This window comes from Eretmochelys imbricata, chromosome 18, assembly GCF_965152235.1.
Source record: "Eretmochelys imbricata isolate rEreImb1 chromosome 18, rEreImb1.hap1, whole genome shotgun sequence".
NCBI classification, from domain to species: Eukaryota; Metazoa; Chordata; order Testudines; family Cheloniidae; genus Eretmochelys; species Eretmochelys imbricata.
In genome coordinates this window covers 11,402,239-11,420,089 of record NC_135589.1, presented here as the reverse complement: position 1 = coordinate 11,420,089, position 17,851 = coordinate 11,402,239, and the positions used below count along the sequence as shown (strand labels likewise).

The following is a 17,851-nucleotide window of genomic DNA, read 5'->3' as shown; positions in this document are numbered from 1 at the left end:
TCTGCCCAGCATCACAGTGCCCCTGGGGCTGCAGAAATGAATCTCCTCCCAGCACCCTGATGCTGCTGCTGCTCCCACCAGCTCCCACTGCCCAGGTAAAGAGCAGGAGGGGGAACGTCAACCTCTGAGGACTACAACTCCCATGAGGCATTGGGCTAAAGCGAGGGCCTCAAACTACAACTCCCATGAGGTATTGGGCTAAAGCGAGGGCCTCAAACTACAACTCCCATGAGGCATTGGGCTAAAGCGATGGTCTCAAACTACCGCTCCCATGAGGCCTTGGGAAAGGGGAGAGCCTGGACTACCCCTCCCACAATGCACTGGGGGGAGGGGGAAGCGACCCGTCGGAGCCGCCTGGAGGCGCTCCCCGTGAGGCAGCGGCCGTCGCGCTCCCGCCATTCGCGCCGGTGTGATGACGCCCATAGCCTGGCGCTCCCTGATGATGATGCTGGGGGCGTCATGGCGGCTGTGCGGGAGGGAAGGTGAAGGTGAGAGGCCGGGAGAACCGGGCGGCGGCCGGGCCCCGCGCAGGGGCAGCTGGGGGGCGAGGCGGCGGCGCAGAAGCGAGGCCCGGGTAACGGCAGCAGGCCGAGCTCGGAGGGCAGCTGTGGGGGCTGGGTCCCCTCCGTCGATCGCCGACAAGGCCCTGCGGGCCCCCTCGTGTGCAGGGCGCGCGGCGAGGGGAGAGGGCCGGGTCAGGGTGTGTGCGCGCTCACGTGTACATGGCTCGCAGGCTCGGGATAGACCTACTGTGTGCAGGGCACGGGGGTGTGCACACTCACGTGCGCGTGGCACGCGGGCTCTGGGTGTGCATACTGTGCAGGGCACTAGTAGGGCCGGGTCAGGCTGTGCACACTCACGTGCGCGTGGCACGCCGGTTCTGGGTGTGCATACTGTGCAGGGCACTAGTAGGGCCGGGTCAGGCTGTGCACACTCACGTGCGCGTGGCACGCGGGCTCTGGGTGTGCATACTGTGCAGGGCACTAGTAGGGCCGGGTCAGGCTGTGCACACTCACGTGCGCGTGGCACGCCGGCTCTGGGTGTGCATACTGTGCAGGGCACTAGTAGGGCCAGGTCAGGCTGTGCACACTCAAATGTGCATGGCACGCGGGCTCTGGGTGTGCATACTGTGCAGGGCACTAGTAGGGCCGGGTCAGGCTGTGCACACTCACGTGTGCGTGGCACGCCGGCTCTGGGTGTGCATACTGTGCAGGGCACAAATAGGGCGGGATTATTGTGTGCCTACTCAGGTGTACATGGCTCACGGTTTCGGGATAGACACTATGTGCAGGGCACTGGGGAGGGTGGGGTCGGGGTGTGCGCACTCTGGTGTACAAGGCCCATTGCTTCAAGGTGTGTGCGCTGGGTGTGCCTGCCCAGAGCGCATGGTGGGGTCAGGGTATGTAATACCCACATCTACCCCTGTGCACACTCATGCGTGCAAGACCGTGGGTTGCCTTCCCCGACAGCCACTCACCCCTAACCCTCCTGGGTCTGTGTGCACCATCTGATCTTGCTCCTTCTCCTCACCTGACTGGGACAGGCTGGATCCACATCACCCCAGGAGCTGCCAGACTGAACCCCACTCAGAGGAGGGAGCACTGTGGAAAATACTCATTGGCACACAGGACAGAGGGAGCTGACCATGCCTGGCTTGTGAAAATTTAACACTAATCCTGAAAGTAAGCTAGGCTTGCCCGACCCCTTCCCCCCCCCGCACCCAGGGAGGGGCAGAGTCACTGGGTGGAGAAGGGTTGGTCATGAAAAGCAGAAGGGATGGAGGCTGAGGTGCTCCTACAGCACTTCATTATGGATGTCTCTGTATGAGCTCTTGATGTAGTGGGCTACATGCTTCCGCACAGTGTTAATCAAAAAGGATACTTCCCTCTTTCCATAAACGTTCCTCCGAAGGGCTTAGACTCGTTCATGTTGCAACACAGTTGGATGTAGGGGCACTAGGGTGGGCTGTTAAAGTAACTTTTCTGAGATGTTTATTTAGTAGCACTTTTAGGAATCTTGGGGGTGATGCCTTTTGTCCTTCATTTCTGTCCATTCCCCGTGAAGCACCTGGCGTCAGTCTGACCCAGTATGGCCATTCTTATGGTGGACTGCAGTAATGATTGTTCTGGTGCTATAGGGAGCTTCACCAACGCACTGTCACTGCTTTCTGAGACTGAAGTTCAGTGTTTTTGCAGCATGCTTGATGCTGTGCTCCAGAGGCAGCATGTGTAATGGAGTGACTTGGAGCACATGGCAGGGAGCCAAGAACTATGTTCTATTTTTGGAGTCCCTTCATCTTTTCGCCTCAGTTTCCTCATCAGTACAATCGGGATACAAAACTTCTTCAACATCCCTGTGAAATATTCTCTAACATTTGGAAGTACTCTAAAAAAGTAAAATGCTATAAATTTCAAGAGACACACGCTGGGTGAGGTAATATCTTTTAGTGGACCAACTTATGTTGGTGAAAGAGACAAGCTTTCAAGCTTACACAGAGCTTGTCTCTCTCACCAACAGAAGTTGGTCTACTAAAAGACATTACCTCACCTACGTTCTCTCTCTAATATATCGGGAACAACACAGCTACAACAATACTGCAAACATAAATGTGAAGTAACTTTTTTTTTTTTTTGACTCCCAATGCTTTTTTCTGACTTTATCTATATTAGAAGGAACTAGAGATTAGAAAAAGGGAAGGAAGGAAGTGGCTAGGTTATTAGCATGGTAAGTGGCAGGCCTGGATTCAATTCCTTGCTCTGGAGTAGATGGCTGTAGCTGATCGTTCCATCATGTATTCTGTGAGTTTCTCCATGACCGTTGATTGGGGGCTTAAATACCATGTGAAGCAAAAATTGCAATCAAATTTAGATTTTAAAATCTAAATTGTCCATACAAGAAATCTGGGTGGCAATCACCAGCATGATTCATATTGATCTGCTACTCAGACACTTTTGTTTGTGAAATATATAGCCTCTTTGTAACAGGGTGTTCTTTAAAATGTGTTAGCTATTTTTTTTAGCTGTTTGGGCCATAGACACATTAGTTGGGGAGGAATTAGTGTTTAAGGAATTGTATCTTATTAGATTTCCACCCCCCCCCCCACAGCGCAATGTCCCTGTTGTTCACTCGCTCCAAGTCCATAGTTGCTGTAAAGAAGGATAAAAGACACATGGCCGAGGTAAATGCTTCTCCACTCAAACATTTTGTCACTGCAAAGAAGAAAATCAATGGCATCTTTGAACAGTTGGCTGCATATATCCAGGAGAGTTCCACATTCCTGGAAGGTAAGCTGTATCCCGGAGTAACCCACCATCATGTGTAGAGTAGTGCTTTGTTTGTTTCGGTTTGTCACACAAAAAATGCTAGATTAAATGCGATCACTAGACCTGTATACGTATGTATAGAAGAGATGAAATTGCATCAAATTTGGATAAAGGTACAGGCTTCTGAATGTAAAAGTTGATCCCAAATTATAGTTATCGTTGAACTGATATTAAAAATAATAATAATAATATAATAAGGAAATTAGTCTTGTACTAGGCTGCATTGGGTTTTTTCTGTCTTTAATCCTTTGATTCTTATGGTCCTGACATCTCATTTCTGGCAACATGTGTATATCACATGTGCCAACTTCTGGCATTAACAGATTAAGAAATGCACAGCAGTGTATTTAAGGATCTTTGGGGTGTGAAATGTCAGCTATGTGCTGTTCAAGGCACTTTTTTACATGACAACCCTTAGAGATAGAGAGAGGGGCACTGTTCAACAGCCAGTGAAACAGGCTTCAGGGCATAGGCAAGGTGTACTTGTTTGTGTGGCCCTCAAACAACAGGGTCTGACTGCCACGCAAATAAATATATAACTACACTCCAGAGAATTAGATTAGATTCATTCAGATTCATTTTGACCAGGTGCTGTTGATAAATTACTTCTGAAATTCAGGGGGACAATTTATTTGCATTTTAGAAACACACAGGAATGTGGAACTTGACCCTGTCACCACAGAAGAGCAGGTATTGGAGGTCAAAGGATACCTGTCAAAAGTCAGTGGCATTAGTGAGGTGCTGGCACGGCGACACATGAAAGTGGCTTTTTTTGGCAGGTGAGTCGGATACTTGTGTTGCCCGGACTCTTCTCAATGAAGCAACTGGGATCTTTAGGATCGTGGCCAGTGAAAAGTATTTATAGGAACACAAACTGTCCAGACCCTGAAATGTAAAAGTCTGATCATCATTGGTACTCTCTCACTTTCATTTTGAATCCCTCACTCTGTTTAGAAGAAATTTTAAAATAAGGAAATAACAGAGTAAACCTTTAGTACTGATTCACCAGCAAGTTGCATATGGCAACTAATACGTTACGGTCACGTTTACACTGAGGGGCTGCTTCTGGCACAGTTCTGACAGTGTGAAGAGGTGTGATCTCCCATCAACATATCTGTGCCAGCAGAAGCCCCAAGAATACACTCAGACACACCAGAAAAACTGCATCATTAGTGGTATGGCTTGTTTAGCTATGGGGAGATAGAATAATCTATGCTGAACAAAACATCCACATTAGGAGTGCTCTTCTGGTGTAGTATTTCAGTATTCCTATACTGATAGAACGCTTCTAATATACGGCCAAACGCTTTCTGGAGCTGGTTGGGACGTGAGATTTGAGTGGCTGTAATATGCAAAGAGCACAGCTGTGCCTTGGGAACACAATGAACCGTTCTGCATTTAACCCCAGGACAAGCAATGGAAAAAGTACAGTGATAAATGCCATGCTGTGGGATAAAGTCCTTCCCTCAGGGATTGGACACACCACTAATTGTTTCCTGCGTGTGGAGGGGACGGACGGTCATGATGCGTTCCTACTTACTGAAGGCTCAGAGGAGAAGAGGAGTGTCAAGGTAAGCTCCTAATTAGTATATGTTGATGAAGATGGACTTTGTCCTAATCTAAGAGATTTCAGAAAGGAATTTTCTCTTGGTAAATGTAATCTCAGTAATGTGTGCAAGTAATCCTGCCCTTGAGTAGTTCCTAATAGATGGAGACCTTTCTCAGCAGGGACACCTGTGCAGTTCTATGGGGAAGCCCCTTTTTTAGTAAAGGGAGAAAATGACTCTCGTTTGGGTCTTGACTTATTCTTGTCTGTGAATATTTCAGGGCGGGGAGATAAATGGTAGAATAATTATCAGACATTTAATAACGTACTCCTGTTGATCTTTCCTCCCTCCCTTCCCTTCGACAGACAGTCAACCAACTGGCTCATGCTCTCCATCAAAATGAATTTCTGAATGCTGGCAGCCTGGTCAGTGTGATGTGGCCCAATTCCAAATGTCCTCTCTTAAAGGATGATCTGGTGCTTATGGACAGGTGAGAGACTTCACTCTTCCCATGCAGAGACTCCGCCATGAAGTGACCTGGAAGCAGAGCTGAGAAGTGCAAATAGAGTGCCATTTCATCATTCCTTTAATTTCCTGAACTAAGCAGCCCCAGAACACAAGGTAGCCCAAGCATGGACATTAGCTATGCTGAGAACCTACACCTTTTGAAAGCCTCTTTTGTAAGGAAATGTAACGTGCTGCTTCTCCTTCGGAGAATGTCTGTCTGCTTGTGGTTTTGAAGTTTCATAGCTCTAGTGAGGTCTGTTTCTGTTTTCTGTAGCCCTGGCATTGATGTAACCACGGAGCTGGACAGCTGGATTGACAAGTTTTGTCTGGATGCTGATGTATTTGTGTTAGTGGCAAACTCGGAGTCCACGCTGATGCAAACGGTAACTCGAATCCCACTTGTAAAGGCTTGCTGGTTTGGGGTAAATGCTCCGACGGTTTGCATATTGATATGGGATTTCTTTGACCAGGAGAAGCAGTTCTTCCACAAAGTGAATGAGCGTCTGTCTTGCCCCAACATATTTATCCTGAATAACCGCTGGGATGCATCAGCTTCAGAACCTGAATACATGGAAGAGGTTTGTGCTGTATTTAAATTGGTGTTCACTCAAACTGGGAGTCTCCGTTCTAGGAGCAGAGGCATGGCTAGTGGTAATAGAGGGTGATTCTCCTACAGTTTGGACTTTGCTGAGGAGTCATCTGGAAAAGGGGCTGGAGAAAGTGTGGTCTAATGGTTTCAGCAAGGATCTGGAATGCAGAACTTCTGAGGTCCTGTTGTAACTGACATTTTTGGGGACCTGGGACTGGTCACTTCGTGTCTTCGTCCCTCAGTTTATGTATTTGTAAAACAGTTAGAGTATTCAACTATCCCATAGGGGTTTGTGAGGCTTAATATATGAAAAGTGCTTTGAGACCCACAAAGGAGCCATAAAAGAGCAAAATATTTTTATTGTAGACTGGTATTGCTACATAGGGCCTGCAGGGGGCATCTGGTTGCCTGATCCAGTTGCATACAATGGCATGGACTATCAAGCAGACTTCAAAACAATGTGTGTGTGTGTGTGTGGGTTTATCCTTCAGGTCCGTCGACAGCACATGGAGCGCTGCACCAGTTTTCTAGTGGATGAGCTGGGTGTGGTGGATCGAGCACAGGCTGGGGACCGCATCTTCTTTGTGTCAGCAAAGGAAGTGCTAAATGCCAGGATTCAGAAAGCTCAAGGGATGCCAGAAGGAGGTAGGAAAACTACTAGCTCTGTCTTTCATTTTATTTGTGTGGGAAGGTAGAGATTGTCTTATCCCAAATCATCAATTGGTGATTTAACTAAAAAGTGAGGGAGGGAAAAGAAGCCAAAGTTAAACAAGAAGGTATCTGGCAGGTCAGTAGAACCAGCCCCAGAGATGTTTCTGCCTTTCCTGCTGGTGCTTCAAATTCTCTGTTCGCTTTCTGTAAACTTGCCCTGGTGACCTTGTGTCATCCTAGGTGGAGCATTGGCAGAAGGATTTCAAGTAAGAATGTTTGAGTTTCAAAACTTCGAGAGAAGATTTGAGGTAAGCACCATCATTCGTACCAAGCTACTATTTGAGTCACAGTCGTCTGGGGGGGCGGGAAAGAATGGAGTCTGTAACTTTAAGCTGATGCTGCGTCTTGACAGTAAATGATGCAGGAGAGAGGTCTATGTTAATGCCTCGGGTCGCTGTTGATTTTCTGATGGCTGCCTCTGTGTACACAGGAATGTATCTCACAGTCTGCAGTGAAAACAAAGTTTGAGCAACACACAGTAAGAGCCAAGCAGATTGCTGAAGATGTTCGCCTCATCATGGATTCTCTGCATATTGCTGCCCAGGAGCAGAGGTGAGCAGCTGCAGAGACTCAGTGCACACAAGGCTGAAGCTTGCACTGAATATTTCTGGGAGGGAGTCTGCGAAACATGAGTATCAGGCCTTTGTTTTTAAAATCACAATATAGCATACAAAATTTCTGGGGACAGGAGGACATGTACCATTACACCTGCATCTAATGTATAATTATGGAGAAACCTCCTCTCTCTCCTGTATGCTACTTGTGTATAACATGTCTTAGATATTGTTACTGCCTGTCCCTGGGAAAGAGAATCTCTGCTCCCTTCAAATGTCTTACCTCTGGGATTCCATTTCGCTTGTAGATCAGAGATGTGCTGATGCTACTTTCTGATAGGCACCTTCTTTTCTCAGGGTTTACTGCCTGGAGATGCGAGAGGAACGACAGGAGCGCTTGGGTTTTATTGACAAACAGCTGGAGCTGCTCACTCAAGACTACAAGGTGAAAATAAAACAGATCACAGAAGAAGTAGAACGACAGGTAAGGAACAGGTGCTTCTTTGGCCTAGAGAACAATCCGAGGGATGAAAGGAAAGGTGTGAAGGGTTGACTAGAAGATGAGAGGCAGATTAGGAGCTGAGAAAACACAACAGACTAAATAAGCACTGAAGTCACAGGGGTTCTGCTGAAACATACATGGTGGAGACTTATTGCTGTAGGGGCAACTGGTTTATCTGTGTTAGTGCTTATTAGCAAATCAATTTTTCTAACAGATTTTTTCAGCTGTCGTGGGAATAGTCTTGAGTTTTCTCTGCTAGTGTTCCAGATAACCCTGTACATACACTATATGGTTGTGCTTTCAGGTGTCGAATGCAATGGCTGAAGAGATTAGGCGGCTCTCAGTGTTGGTAGATGACTACCAGATGGATTTCCACCCATCTCCAGTTGTCCTCAAAGTTTACAAGAATGTGAGTAACAACACTGGCTTTTAACATGTTGGACCAACCATCTAAACAATTTTCTTTCTTGCTCAGTAATTGCACCACCTGTTTAAAATACTTAACTTTCAAGTGCGCAGGTCTTTGTAGTGTGGAAATTGTTTGTTCATATTTATCTCTTGTGCTTTGAGGGTTTCATTACATCCCAGAAAAGGAACTGGGGCTTTCCAGACTAACCTAGTAGTAAAAGACTGGTATAAAAGTATATAGTATTTAATTGTAGGGCATGACAGTAAGGCACTAGTTGCCTTAGTATCTTGTTTCACTTTGAATTGTGTGGATCAAATGTAAGCAGCATTTTCACCAAAGCAGAGGGCATATGGTCAGTTCTATTCTTCTTTGCCTCCTCACTTCCCTCTTGCAATACTGAACTACTTTTAACAGATGGCAGGATTGGGGGTGGACAGAATTTATGGTTCCTATTTTGAAGAATTGCCTGTTTTGAGAGATTCTAGCACCTGCAGTTAATGAGCAGTCTGGACAGGGATGTATCTTGTGTCTGGATTTGCTTCAATGTCAGCCTCTATTTTTTGTCTGTTTCAGGAACTACATCGACACATTGAGGAGGGTTTGGGCCGTAACATGTCAGATCGATGCTCTAATGCCATCGCTGCTTCCTTGCAAACCATGCAACAAGAAATGATTGGTCAGTACAGCATGTAAAGAACCAGCTCTTACTGCAGACACACGGGAATAAGTCTAGCATGGCCATTGTGTCGTGCAGGTTTAGATTGGCTGTGAGGGCTGATGAACTGGTTTCAACTTCTCACTTAATAGTGCCTTGTTTAGTGAGACACTAGTTCAGAGTGTCTACATGGTCCTTCTTAAATACCTGTTTTCAGGGGTTTTCCATGTCATGAAACTCATTCTAGATTGAAACTTCACACCCACCTCCTCTGCCTGGGAGCAGTTTGTTCTATTAAAATTTCAAAAACAATAGAACTTTTGATGAGGCTTATGCAGCAAAAATGCAGTGGTACTACTAACTAAAAAGCTTGCAGATCTTGCTGTGACAAGATGCTCTGGACGAGACCTCATTGCAGGAATAGGAATCTTCTCCATGTTACCGCAAAAAGGTTTGTTACTGTGACATGCATAATTTACAGTACTTTCAGTTAGTCCCACTTCAGGGGCTTTTTGCCAGTTGCTTTAGCAAAGCTCCCGCCCACAGCTGGCAGGAACCATACTTTTCTTGGAGCAGTTTCAAAATTATTTTATGAAACATGGTTTATGGTTTAGTGTGGTCAGGGCAAATAAAGTGGCCATTTGTGTTAAATAAAACCAAATGGTGGAGATTTGATGCATTTGCCTCTTTTAATGTTGGAGCATGTGCTAATTTATATAATTGATGGAGAGGGGTAAACAATGCCTCTGGCAACGTCTGTATGACAGAGATTCTCTGACTATGGATCATAGACTGCAGTGGTTAGAGGGAACTATCTGCGGACCACCTGAATGGAGCTCGCGGACCACTGTTTGAGAACCTCTGCTCTAGGTAACTGTGGGGAAGTGGGCGGGGGAAAGAGGAGAGAAGCGTCAAGGGAAGGGTCCACAGAAAGATCTCTCACAAAGTGGTCTATAACATGGAAAATTGGAGAATGACTGCTCTGGGGACCTTAGTGCCATATTTGGTCATAATAAATTTCAGATCCTATCAGTTGTTCTGGGTCAGGTTTGGGTTTGGTTTTTTTGTTTTTGTTTTTTTTTTTTTTTAAAGAAAAACCAATTAACTGATAAACAAGGTAAGCACAGAACAGAGAGCCTGATTGATTCTTGTCAAGCCCATTTGTACTTCTCAATTATGCTGACACTTTTCCTATCCTCTCCCATTTCTCATCTGCAGATGGTTTAAAGCCCCTTCTCCCAGTGTCTCTACGGGGTCAGATAGACATGCTGATCCCCCGACAATGCTTCGCACTCAGCTATGACCTGAACTGTGACAAGCTTTGTGCCGACTTCCAGGAGGACGTTGAATTCCATTTTTCTCTTGGATGGACAATGCTTGTGAATAGGTTTTTGGGACCAAAGAACAGTCGCCGGGCCTTGATGGGCTATAATGACCAGGTACGACCTCTCATTAAATGTTCAGTGGGTCGATAGTAGATACTGGGTTTCACTGAAGACTTCAGTGACTGTCAAAGCTCTGAAAGAAACAGCTGTGGCTTGCGTTCTCCCTTTTATCTGCGGCTTTTTTTTCTTTTTCCTTCTAATTAGATTCAACGTCCTTTACCTTTAACCCCAGCGAATCCCAGTCTGCCTCCCCTACCCCAGGGTTCTATGACCCAGGAAGAGCTCATGGTGTCTATGGTGACTGGATTGGCATCACTGACTTCCAGAACTTCCATGGGGATCCTCGTGATTGGTGGAGTGGTGGGTTGAAAATCTCTGAGAAACAATTGTCTGTACAGAGCTAGCTGTGCTGTTGATTTGGAAAGTTATTTAGACTGCAGGCTTCAGTCAGTGGCTGATGTGATATTCGTCCGTCATGGAGCCCAGAGTGAAGTGTTGTATCCCAAGGAATATCAAAAGGGAGAGATCCACTGAACTTATTGCACTTGAAGTTTGGGGGTGGATTCAGGGTTGTTAAGAAGATAAAATAACACTTTCAAAGCACATTACAAACATGAACCACTACTCTTCTGAGCATGGGTGGTAACTAAGTATTATTCCCATTTCAGTGATGGGGAAACTAAAACAGAGGTTGAGACTGAAACTTTCACAATCCGTCTCTGATTTTGTGTACTTCTATTTTTGGGATTCCCAACTTCAGACATTTTGGGCTGGTTGTTTTTTTGTTTTTTTTTTTTCTCTCCCCTGAGGTGCTGAGTGCCCACAGCTCCCATTGATTTGGAGTTGTGGGTGCTTAGCTCCTTCGAAAATAAGCTCTACATGCCTCAAGCCTGGCATCCAAAATTAGAAGTCCGGAGACTTGGCTGAAGTTGCTCGAGGAGGATTTGCTGTGCACCAACTAGAGTCCAAGGCCCTAGTCCATATAGCACACTGTCTAGATATGGAAGATCTCTTTAAGAAGGCTCTTGCTTACTTGCCTACACTTCAGAGCCAGGGATATGGTGAACAGGAAAGGGATCCCTTACGCTTATGGACCTTTTTCAAGTGTTTTCTGTTCCATTGTAAGAAGTTAGCATTATTCTTGGCTGATGACTTATGCCACCTTTGTACTGTGCTTATTGCAGGTCTGGAAGGCTGTGGGCTGGAGACTGATTGCTCTCTCCTTTGGCCTTTACGGGCTCCTTTATGTATATGAGCGCCTCACTTGGACTATGAAAGCGAAGGAGCGAGCCTTCAAACGCCAGTTTGTGGAGTATGCGAGTGAGAAACTGCAGCTCATTGTCAGCTACACAGGCTCCAACTGCAGCCACCAAGTCCAACAGTGAGTTCCCTCAGTTCATCTAGTCCAGGGGCAGGCAAACCTGTTGGCCTGAAAGCCGCATTGAGTTTCAGAAATTGTATGGAGGGAGGGCCGGTTAGGGGAGGTGCTGCCTCCGGGACTCCTGCCCATTCAACACCCCCTGTTCGCTGACGGGCCCACCCCCCGGACCCCTGCCCCATCCAGCCCCCCTGCTCTCTCTTCCCCTGACTGCCCCTGCACCCCCCCCCACCTCCTTCCTGACTGCCTCCCGCCACCCCATCTAACCCCTCCTCTCCTTCCTGACTGCCCCCAGAACTCCTGCCCCCATTCAACCCCCCTGTTCCCTGCCCTCTGACCGTCCCGACCCTTATCCACACCTCCAGCCCCTGACCACCCCCCGAACTCCCCTGCCCTCTATCCAATCCCACTCCCTGCCCCCTTACCGCGTTGCCTGGAGCACTGGTGGCTGGCTGCACTACAGCAGTGCTGCCCGGCTGGAGCCAGCTGTACTTCCCCAGGAGCTCGCAGCCCCACTGCCCAGAGCACTGTGCCAGTGGCAAGGTGAGGCTAGGGGGAAAGGGGGAACAACAGGGGAGGAGCTGGGGGCTAGCCTCCCGGGCCAGGAGCTCAGGGGCCGGGCAGGATGGTCCCGCGGGCCATAGTTTGCCCACCTCTGATCTAATCTTTTAAATAACACTATTTTCAAGGTAGTCTCCATTAAGCCACGTAAGGCCAGCTGTCACCCTGGTTACTGCATGACAGGTCTGTTGTACGTAGTCTGTACTCCAGGTCTAAAAATGCACAGTGATGGATGAGCATGGATTGAAACTTTTATCACATGTATTTCTAAAGCACCTGTCATCATAGTAACCAGATGCTTTTAAACATGAGCACTAACTCTTCAGGAATATCAGATTCTGAAGTTCCTGGGCCACTGTCCAGAATTTGCAGTAAGTTCCCTGTTGCCCGCTGACTGAAATGTTCTGAAGCTGGAATGGGAAGAAAGTGTCAAGCTAGGCTTTCTGGAGGTGGTATAATCAAATCTTTGCACAGTGTAAATACCTTTTGAGTTTGATCTCTTCTCTCTTCCCTCCTTTCTCCATTTTCTAGGGAGCTTGCTGGGACATTTGCTCACTTGTGTCAGCAGGTGGATGTCACACGGGAGAATCTTGAGCAGGAAATTGCTGCCATGAATAAAAAAATTGAAATCTTGGACTCATTGCAGAGCAAAGCAAAACTGCTCAGGTGAGATCTTTGCTTCCTGACAGCAAATTCATGGAGAACAGTCTGTATACTGTGTCATCTTTAGTGGAGTCACAATTACATGTAATGTAAAGACTTCCCTGGACTGTTCAGGTTAGAATGTGCCTTACTGTAGCATCAACTCACTCCTGCTTGGAAGCGAAGTAAACATGGTCATTGATCTCTGTATCTTCCAAGTAGTCAATGTGTGTTCCTAAGGGACCAGATCTTACGTTGCTTCTGTACATAGATCTGTTACTTGCTTTTGTACAGATGGCATTTCCTTCATTCAGCCTGTAAGAAGAGAGGGTTCCAGGACGTTCCTGGAGCTTGGGTAGCAGTGGGGTTGTTACCTTCAGCCCCTTCCTTCCTTCTGTAGGAAAAACTGATTTTATTTATATATTTTTTCTACGCTGCCAGACATTTTTAGTCATCTGGCACTAGCCTGATATCTGGGACTTCACCATTTCTTTCTGACTCTAGATCTGGTCAGGATCATCACAAACCCAAGAAAATTATGGGTCCTACAAGGTCCTTCAGGACCACTCGTATCTCCTCAAATCAGACACATGGCCTTTCCCCTCCTTATTGCAGGGCATATGAGTTTCTGATGTTCACCTTCATTCCAGATGGGCAGGGAGCTCCCCTCTCAAATGTTCCATTTCCACAAACAGAGAATAAGATCACTTTTTAAACTTGCAACTAGGATTTTGGTTTGAACCCCAAAACTTATAGCTCACTGTCCATGCCAGCTCCCTGGCCTAGAGTAGAGGCACCTAGTCGTGGGACTCCGTGGCAGTTCTCTCAATTCTTTGCCATTCATGCATCTCTTTCATCCCTTTTCAGACTAGAGTAAGCAGTGAATGTTAACTAACTTCAATGCGTAGGCCTAACTGAGACTTTTTTCTTCCTTCTTGCAGGAATAAAGCAGGCTGGCTGGACAGTGAACTCAACATGTTCACACATCAGTACCTGCAGCAGAGCAGATAATGTGGGAAGGCAAAAAAACATTTCCCTTCAGTGCTCTCTTAACCGCTGCAGAGAACATGGTGTATGATGGAATCGCTAAGGAGGATGAGCGAAAGCAAGTTGTTGCGTGGTCTATCACCATGTGAACAATGGGATTCTGCTTTCCCGTGTCACGTCCAACCTCTCAACACACATTTATAACTCTTCTCACCTGCCACAGAGATTAGGAGGAACTTCTGCTTCATACACTTACAGGGGGCTTTTGTAATGCAGAACGAAGTATGGTAGTTGTCCAGGTTTTTTTTTTTTTGGTTTTTTTTTAAACATCTCACTAGTCACCAAAGTTTATCAAGTTCAGATTTATTCTAACAAAACTTCTCCCTTGATGAATTACCACCTTAATAGATAAAGATAGATCTTGATAATCCTTTGAGGTACAAAGTCACAAGATCAGATGTGTGTGAAAAGCAGCTAGTCATCTAAACACAGACCATTTCTCTCCCCCCACCCCCCACCCATGCATCTAGAGGCCCCATCACTAACAGCCCGTGCAGAGACCTACCCACACTTCTCAATTACTCTTCAACTGCAATACAACAGGAGAGAGACTTGCTGCTCTCTTTCTTTCCATGGAGAAGTGTCCGTGCAAATGATAAGTCCCAGGAGCGGAAAACAAATCTTTTTTCGGTTGGGGGTTGGGATCCTGCTGTAGTAAGTTTCTTCTCCTGGTCTTTTTGGGTTTGGGGCATCTTCCTCCTGCAAGCTCTTCAGTTGAAGAAAGCTCTTTGCCTAGCCCTGTGTTACTTGAGAGACAAATCATGACAGAGACAAAACTGGCTGTCATCGTTTAGTTATTGTGGAGTTAGTGGAATGAGCAGTTGCATTTGATGACTAGGTAAATTGGTATCTTATTGAGGAAGATAAACAGGATCTGAGATGGGCCAGTCGGCAGTGTGTGAATAGCTACTTTATGAAGTATATAGACAAATGTGTTTTTTCAGAGTGTGTGTTTTGGGATGCAGGCTTCTGGAATTCCATTATCACTACATGGCCTTTAGGACTGGGTAGATTACAAGCTGTAGGAGATCTTGCTTCATGTAGAGCTTCCGTAGGATGTTACTGTCTGCATTAATGTGATTCAGTTTGGGTTTTTGTTTTTTTAAAGTAGACAACAGAATGAAGATGGGCTGATCCAGTGCAGCTCATATGGAGCCAAGGAGATGTGTATTGGTGTGGAAATTCCATGCCGGGGAAGCAATGGGTCACCATAACTTTCTAAGCTGTTCTTTATTTATAAACAGATCAGATTGCATTTAGGGCAAACTCCAAAACCAGTTTAATTCTGAATATGTTCAGAATTAATGTGGGCCTGACACTGTTACCATTGAAAACTGGGGGTAAAACTCCCACTGACTTCAATAGGATCAAGTTCTCTTCTTTCTCTCTCTCTCTCACCCCCACCCCCATGTTTATTAGGAAGCTTTCTTCACGTGGGGAAGATGCTTATGCACCTGATAGGGTGTCTTTTTCCCCTGGTATGTCTCCAGAAGTCAGAGATGTCTCCAAAGAATCCAGAATGAGTCCCTGTGGGCTAACTCTAAGGAGGTCCCAGCTGAGTTTAGAAAGAGTGAAGGGAGTTTGTCATATTGACAATGCTTGAAAATGGTATCAACAGGCTTAGAATGATTTCTTGCTCAAGTACAGATGTCGATACCCATGTGCCAGTAACCAGCGTACTTCTCGTCTAGTCCCAGAAAGGAGGAGGGAGATGTTATCCGGTGTCTGAGGGAGGATAAATAGTGAAGTAGCATTAAGCCAGTTAGGTTATTTTAACCTCCAAGTACTAGGATTTGAGATTTTCCAGTGGATTAGCACAGAGTGTTGGTAGACTGAGAATTCTGATAAATTCTTGTCACAAGAAGCAAGTCAGTTGCATTTTGGGATGGAAGGGAGGAGAATAGATCCTGCCAGGAGATTAGCTATGGGATAATGGAATGTTTCACTTCTAGCTTGCTGGTTTGAATCCAACTCAAACTGGAAAGTCATGGCCTTCTGATGGCTCTTCCATAGCCTTTGGGGAATGGGAATAATTTAGTCTGTTTCCTAAAGAATGTGTGTTCACATCACAGTTGCTTGCAGTAACTTGCTCCTGAGGTCAAAGACTGAATAGGCAAAGAGACTGAATTCTTGCCTTTGCAGGTGGTTTCTCCAGGTCATTGTTGTTAGTGTATATGTAAGAAGAGGCAGCCTCAGCATGTCCTGCTGATAAACTCCACCCTTCAGACTGCAGGGCTGCTAATCCAGCATGACAGTAGGCTGTATGGTTTGCTGATGAGTCAAAACAATAAGCAGATCTCTGCTGCAGTGGGAAATTTTCTTCCTGAGTGCAGGAAGGATAATGCTGTGCTACATGGGGACTCTGGAAAGTGCTGATGTGACTTTCTGGGACGTTCACGGCTCCAGCGGCCAGGTCTTTGTGCAGACTTCAGGAGGTAATTTGATAAGTGGCATAGGCTTCAAATCAGACACACCACACTATATTGTGGTCTTTGAACCCCCTTTCGAGGTTGGTAGAAGTGAAACAGGGTATCTTGCTATTGAGTTGATACTGCTAATGCTTTCTTCAGAGATTTTTGGTGACTTGGGCGTTCTCACCATGGCAGTGAAATCTGGCCTGTAGAGTGAGGGGTAAGAATTTCTTGAACCTTTTTTAAAGCAAAATTGCTAACACAGGCAGAAAAATGTCCTTAAGAATATCTAACCCTAGCCACTAGAGTCTGGAGAAGATTGCCTTATGCATGTTATATTAACAGAATCAAAGTTAAACATAATTGCCAATTAATTTGATTCTTCTTAAACTAAAGCAAAATACAACTGAACTCCTTTAATACAGACTGATGGAAGAGTTCACACGGTTGCTATATACTACACAGATAGTTCGCCTCTGCCTCCTATGGGGAGTGATCAGCTCTTGTGTATGAGAATATGGATTGCAAGAACAGACTCCTCCAGGCTCAGATTAAAGAAGTTTGGCTAAATGCACTTTATTTTATTGCTGCTAATTTAGTTTTTTTTTTTTTCCTGGTATTTTTTTGTGTTGAGTTGATGGAACTCTTCAAAATCCTCTGAACAGTGAGTTTTCTCTCTGCTGTATTTAAGATGATACATTTTGCATGAATTATTCCTGTATCAATGCGGTTAAAATTGGAAACCAAAATAAAAATGAATTGGGGGAAAAAAAATTCTGCGTGTCTGTCCTGCCTAGCTCGATACAAAATCTTCATGAGCTAGTTCAGTAAATTCTGAAGAAACCTGCTTTGGAGTAACAGTGAATAGCTCTTATTCATCCTTTGGTAATGGCCTATTATCAATGTGAAATTATCAACCACTTGAGAGTTCTCACTGTATTTTCTTCACAGCAAAACTTGGCAGGTCCAGCAGTATGAGATCATTTTATCTCAGGGGGGTTTGAGTCTGAGAAGGAGAAACTGAATCAGTGATTTCTTGAAGATTGCCTAAACTATTAGTGGTTGACAAATGCTATGTAAAGGCTAATCCTCACATTGTCAGAGGTTAAAGCAAGATTTCCAGGAATATTTGACTAACTGCGGTGCCTGTTGATTTCAGTTAGGAGTTGTGGGTGCTATGCACTCCTGAAAAATCAGAGCCAGAATAACTCATCCAAGGCTACAGCACACCAGTGCCTCAGTGGTAGGGGTCTGAGCCCTTTCACTTGAACTGTGTCTAGATTTTGTGAAACATAAGGTCAGGAATGAAGACCATTCTGACAACTAATAAAATGCCTCATACACTTGAAGGTATTCTCCTCCCGGGGAGGGTGTAGTGTGTTAGTTGTCCCTGACCACCTTGTGCATATACCTTGACCTGATTTGGGTGATTATCTGCCAAGCTCTCCAGGCTTGCCCTAAATTAATTACTAACTAAAGACCTTCCTTTGTACACCTCCTTACTTCCCAGGCTGCCCTAGCGAAGGTAATGGAAGGCATGCTCGCAGACAAGGGAATGTGGTGTGTGAATCATGGATTTATGAGTCAACTGATTCCCCACCCCCCTTCCTAAGCCTGCCATCAGCCCTGC

General features: G+C 45.8%; 1 protein-coding gene across 3 annotated transcripts; it reads left to right on the top strand.

Annotated features, from left to right (window-relative positions):
- The first annotated feature begins 383 nt into the window (after positions 1 to 383).
- On the top strand, positions 384 to 16,995 carry MFN2 (mitofusin 2). 3 transcript variants are annotated; one of them, XM_077837176.1, is made up of 19 exons: positions 384 to 488; positions 1,544 to 1,682; positions 3,106 to 3,284; positions 3,967 to 4,102; positions 4,732 to 4,894; positions 5,236 to 5,360; positions 5,652 to 5,760; positions 5,848 to 5,955; positions 6,458 to 6,611; positions 6,858 to 6,925; positions 7,108 to 7,229; positions 7,589 to 7,715; positions 8,038 to 8,142; positions 8,716 to 8,818; positions 10,016 to 10,236; positions 10,387 to 10,542; positions 11,367 to 11,563; positions 12,653 to 12,787; positions 13,705 to 16,995. In XM_077837176.1, exons 3-19 carry the CDS (start codon positions 3,110 to 3,112, stop codon positions 13,772 to 13,774), a joined length of 2,274 nt encoding a protein of 757 aa, XP_077693302.1. In that variant the 5' UTR covers positions 384 to 488; positions 1,544 to 1,682; positions 3,106 to 3,109; the 3' UTR covers positions 13,775 to 16,995. The 3 variants fall into 3 exon arrangements, with proteins under 3 accessions (XP_077693302.1, XP_077693303.1, XP_077693301.1); XM_077837177.1 differs by lacking the exon at positions 10,387 to 10,542; XM_077837175.1 differs by having other exon boundaries at positions 5,652 to 5,955.
- Positions 16,996 to 17,851: the final 856 nt, after the last annotated feature.